Genomic DNA, 5,826 nt, shown 5'->3' with positions numbered 1-5,826 from the left:
CCCCTCCCCCTTTCCCCTCCTCATCCCTCCCCCCCCCCCCCCCCTCCCAGAACCCCTCCCCTGTGCACACCTCTGACGGACCTGACCGACCGTCCGTCACTAAAAATACTTTACGCTCCTCTTCCGCTATCCGCTCCCCCATTTCATCTTTCCCCATACAGGAGAGGACGGCGTACGCCACAGGCCGTGGGCGCATCCCCTTTAAGGGAAAAGCCGGCGCACGCCGACCGCCCCCCTTTCCCCCTTACTTTGTTTCACTTTACGATGGACCTTGGAGGACGCCAATCCAGAACTGTGATGGCCTCACGTGACTACGCGTCTCGCGCGCCGCTGCGCCCCTTTCGAATGTCACGTGACACTCACACGCCATCGGGTTGGCTTCGATCGCTCGTAGCGTTCGCTGAGGTCCATCGTAAGGTGGAACGGAGCACAGAGCACATCATCGATTGAGCGCCGGCGCGCGCGTTGCGATGCACCAACCACCGGGCCAAGATGGCGGCGGACTCACCGAGTGCGCCGCACATGCGCAATCGGCTCGTTGCCAGGACGACCGGCGCTCGCGAATCGGTCGACTTCGATCGAGCCGCCCCAGAAAGTGCGCGGCCACGGCGACATGTTGGACGGCCGCGGAGTTATCCAGTGAAGTCCGACCCGCCCGCCGTTTATTGGAGTTGCAGGTAAAGAACGAGAGGATATCCGTGCTCCCCAGTTGTTGCTTCCGAGCCAGGAGCCATGGGGACAGTGCTCAGTTTCTCGCCGCGGGACCGCAAGCCGCAGAGCTACAGCGAGTACAATCTCTACAGCTACGAGCAGCTTAACAACGCCAAGAACAACCAGCACAGCAAGGTGCTCCAAGATAGGACCACGGGGGGACACCTCCTACATCATCACCATCACCACCACAACCACCACCACAACCACAACAACAACAACAACAGTCAGAACAACAACAGCAACAACAATAACAACAACCAAAACCACCAGAACCACAACCTCAAGAAACACACGCTCTTCATCAACGCGCTCAGCTGGAAGCACTTCAATGTCTCCACGAAAAAGAAGGCGGAAAAGACGAAGTCGGCGGCGGCTTCGCGGCCCCCGCTCGAACCCGTGGACCCGAACAAGAACGTGCACAAGTCGCTGTCCTGCTACAACCTGGGTCTCGACCTCGTCGGTCCTGGTAGGGTCGACAGACACTCGACGAAGCCTGCGCCGCCCCCACTCCCGCCCAAGCCCGCTGTGGTCCGGCCGGCGCCGCCCAAACCGCCGGCCGTTACGACCGGCAGTCCGCAGCGCAAGACAGTCATCCAGGCTTCGACTTCGGAGCTGCTACGATGCCTGGGCGAGTTCCTTGGCCAACGGTGCAAGCGCCTACGCGACTTCCAACCGGGCGACGCAGTCCTCTGGCTCCGCACCGTGGACAGGTCCTTGCTGCTCCAGGGCTGGCAGGACATCGCGTTCATCAACCCCGCCAACGTGGTGTTCCTCTACATGTTGGTGCGGGAGCTGGTCAGCGAAGACGTGTCCAGCGAGAGAGAGCTGCAGGCCGTCGTGCTGACGTGTCTCTACCTCTCCTACGCGTACATGGGAAACGAGATCTCCTATCCGCTCAAGCCGTTCCTGGTCGACGAGAACAGGGACAAGTTTTGGGACCGGTGCCTGCTCATCATCGGCACGCTCAGCGGCAGCATGCTGCGCATCAACAGCGAGCCCGGCTTCTTCACTGAGGTCTTCACCGAGCTCAAGGCGTGCGCGCCACCGCCACCCCGAGTCTGCTGAAACTAGGACCAAGACGCCAAGTTTGACTCAGGAGAAGCCATCGCGAGAAAAAAAAAAAGAGAACCCGTCCTTCTGCGTTAGAGAGACAGCGGTCGAACCATCATGGCGGCCGACGGCGACGCGGGGACTCCGCCATAACTGCCAAAAAAGATGTTCTGCGGTGCGTCTGCTCGTCGTGGCTCGGCGCTGACGCTGCGTAGGGACGTTGGTGAGGAACAGTTCGTGATGGGATCTTCGCCGAAGCCTCCGGCAGGTTGCAGGCGACCACGATCTCTATTTATTTATTCTCTTATCTTAGTCGAGGCAGGGGATTCCCCTTCCCCTACTCCGCTCGTTGTTACCGACTTGTTGTTCTGGGATGGAGCTGCAATCTTTTTTCGCGTCCCGGACGGAGCGCGCGGGAAAAACAAACAAACAGGACAAGGTGAGGGCAGCGAAATCATCCGTTTCTCTTGCTCTGTGTTTGCCAAACGTGTTTCTGTTCTGCGCCGAGACTCGGTTATATATACATTTACTATCTTGTATACATGCCACCCTGTTCCGGTCCCGGTTTTGAGATTTTCGTCATAAGCCAGTGAAAAGCCACATGACAGAAAGTCAATAACGCGCCGATTTCAAGGACGCTTATTTTCCGGTTGAGGCCCACATTGTGAGCATAACACGTTAGTCTAAAAATAAAGGCAAAGCCTTTTATTTTTATTCACTTTCTTATTAATCTTGCTTAATCTTTTTGAGACTCGATACGCCAGTGTAAAGAACAGATTGTGTGCCAATCTTGTCATAATAACGTAACACTAGAAATAATTGGATAGTGCTGATAAAGAAAGAAAGATATGTGCACTTGTATATGTCTGCGACATGCAGCGTAGTCTGTACGTGATATGCCACTATTACAGTAATAGCAACGGGGGAAAAGAAGAAAGTAATGGTTGTCCAGGAATTACACAGTGAGATTGCAATTCTTAAAACTATTCTTGAGCCGCCGCACAAAAAAGAAACAGAAATATTTTTTGTTTCATTGCGTGTATAGATCTATGTATTTACGTCCAATCAAGACCTACGTCTCCACGACTGGTAAACCGTCAAAGCGTTTGAACGTGAAAACCACAGCTGATCTTTGTCCATAGTAACAAAACAAACCGCTCGTTCTTTTTCTAAAAAAAAAAAAAAAAAAAGTTTTAACAAAAGATGGATGCGAGAAGGAGCTAGGAACCGTTGTTATTTTGCCACGTAAAGTTTTCCACTAAGGCAAAGTTCGTTCAGACTTTTCAGAGTTGTAACCGCGCCGCCAAGCAGAGAGCCGCTAAGCCTAAACGAACGCAGCTAGACACACAAAACGCTAAAACAAAATGGCCGCGAGGTAGTAGCTCGCACAGTGGCGACCGTAAGAAATCGATCGCTCTGTTCTCTCTCCATCGCCCACGTCCTCATCCCCATTTATGCTTCCCCCTCTCTCATTATTCCCGAAACGAAAATCCTTGCGCATGCGCGACGGGGCAGCGGTACTCCGCATTAGTCATCATGAGCGGTTCTATTCCTTCATTTTTTATTCTGGTTTGTATATCTATATGTATGTGTGTTTATATGTGCGGACGCTGACACGCAAATTGAGGGACGCGTCCGGTGGAAACATCATTAGGTAAACACATTGCGTAATGTTAAGTGACGTCATCACGGCGTCTTAAATTACAAAACACGGCGCTTATTTTTTTTTTTTGTTTATTTATATTAAAAAAAGAAAACGTTGCAGATAAAGGGAGTTTCTTAATGCTGAGCGAGTGCACCGCCAAATATCGCAGAAAGAAAAAGAAAAAAAGAAAAAAGAGCGATTTCGGTTCATTGCATCATGAACAAAAACACGTACGCTGACAATGATTATTCTCATGTTCATGGAATCAGGCACCTTTATAATTGCAACAATGAATATCCTATATTAATCAAATTATTTTGTAGCTGCACAGCCTAGCTCCTTCGGAACTAAAAAGTACAAAGCATGTATTTGAGGCGCGTATACTATAGTATATGCTGCGATTCACATGTACACGCATTTGCATAATACCTTTCAGGTCATTTCTGAATATACGACGTTGCGTTTATTACCTCAGTTTCATTTTATGAACCATGCATCGCGAGGGAAAAGCTAAACTATAACGAAATACCACACTAAACTTCGTCGTTAGCTCTTGATGACTAATGAATCGTTTCCATATCTTCGTAAATATAAGTGTATATTAACTCTTCAAACAACAACAAACAAAGATCATAACAAACTGAAACATAAATATATCGGCACAGCTGATCTAGATTTGTTAATATAGGAACAGAATAATGAATACCGCACACGTACTTCATTCGACAATGTTCGTAAAGAAGTATACAAATACAAAAAGAAAATGACTTTCAACTTCAAAATATACATAATCGTGCCTGTTTGGCTGTTACCAGGGGCTTACATTTGTTAAACGATGACGACATCAACCACTGTTTTTTAGATTTACGTTAGTACGTACACAGACCCGAAGCTCATTTCACCCCCCATGCCGCCCAATGGTTGTTTTTTGGAAAGCGGGCTCTGCCCCTTTTACAATTGTGTTGTGGTGAAGCCAAACTTCAATTGTCAGGGTGCGACACTGATTTTTTGGAGACGTTATGTAATAGACACGAAAAAACAAACGCCTCGAAATAATTAAAAGTTAGACTTATCTGAGAATAACGGATCACGCCTCGTTAAAATATGTCTACTGTTAGCGCGCGGTGAACTTTTCTTGGTATGATAGACGAAACTGCTGGACAGAGATAAAATGCCACGTTGTTATTTTATGTGCGAAACTAGCGCCAGGTTTAGTCCGAGGCTCTGAGTGATGTTAGAAAACCGTGAGTGCGTCATAAGAATTTTTTTCTGGTGTGCTGAGATTGTCATTGTCATCTTCAAACGGATTTCATTACCTGTTACGAAGATTCACCGTAGGGTTTCGTGCGCAGAAGGAAAGAAAAGGCTTTGTGCTGTTTCATCGAGTGCTTTTGGGAAAAGAAAACAAACGAAGGAGAAGAAGAAGAAAAAAAAAAGAAAGCTCGTACTGCTCATTTGTACAAACTATGACTGAATAATAAAGAGAGAACTGTTCCGACTTTTTGAATGCCGCCTTTTGTCAATCTCTAAAACAAAAATCCAGAAACTCGTGTATCTAGTTAATATTTCGTAAGCATCTCTCACCCTAAGCGTATTACGTAAATAAATGGTATAAAGTGCCTTTGCACCCTCATAGCAGTTATTCTAAATGACTCACTGTGGCAAACTAAACACTGTTCAGATCCGTAATCATGTATTCCTTAGTATTTTGTAAGATTTGAAGATAATTTTATTTTATCGGAGCTCGCCCCTCCAACTGGTATGAGGGTGACAAGCCGATACAAATCATATCACAAAATTGTCAAAATGAAAAAGGCTAATCCAGTAATAATAATGAAGAATAAAGAATCACTTTTATAAGGTGCCCAGGAACAAAAATACGCTCTTGGTGCTGGCAACAACAACAGCAAGAACAATAATAATAATGATAATAATAATAATAATAATAATAATAATAATAAAGTTTAGACTGGACGCACGCAGCGAATAACATAAACAAAATGAGGTCACCGGGGCACTGTTTTGGCCATTCAAAAAGAGCCAAAATTAATGCGCTAAAATATCCATATTATTTTATCAGGTTGTCCAGACTCTCCTTTCGCCAGTGGCAATCTGTGGCCTCCTCACGCACGTAAAAAAAAGGAAAGTAAAAAAAAAAAAAGTTGTAGGTATCGGAGCCCACGAGAATTAAAGGAAAAAAGGGCTGACTTTGGAACGACATTGAGGAATTTAGTTCATCGCCTGGAGGCAGGCACCGTTGGGCCAGCGTCCATCGATCCTTTGACCTCCATCTTAGGAGGCCGCTCTTCCCATTCCCCGTTTTTGATTGGAGCAGAGGACCACATCGCTAAGCCAATGGAAGGGCTGCTAGCGCCATGTTCCTGCTTTTTCGTTTGTTTCTCAGTTGGCTTCGCTCT

The 5,826-nt window shown here is 47.3% G+C and overlaps 1 protein-coding gene across 1 annotated transcript; it reads left to right on the top strand.

Annotated features, from left to right (window-relative positions):
* The first annotated feature begins 596 nt into the window (after positions 1-596).
* LOC8026574 (cyclin-dependent kinase 5 activator 1) lies at positions 597-4,907 on the top strand. Its single transcript, XM_040499218.2, has one exon. The coding sequence runs from the start codon at positions 733-735 to the stop codon at positions 1,777-1,779; it is 1,047 nt and encodes a 348-aa protein (XP_040355152.2). The 5' UTR covers positions 597-732; the 3' UTR covers positions 1,780-4,907.
* The last annotated feature ends 919 nt before the right edge of the window (positions 4,908-5,826 follow it).

The sequence above is a fragment of the Ixodes scapularis genome, unplaced genomic scaffold (assembly GCF_016920785.2).
Source record: "Ixodes scapularis isolate PalLabHiFi unplaced genomic scaffold, ASM1692078v2 PGA_scaffold5__190_contigs__length_132052651, whole genome shotgun sequence".
Classification (NCBI taxonomy): Eukaryota; Metazoa; Arthropoda; class Arachnida; order Ixodida; family Ixodidae; genus Ixodes; species Ixodes scapularis.
Note: the sequence above shows the minus strand (reverse complement) of the source record. Positions and strands in the feature narration are given on the sequence as shown.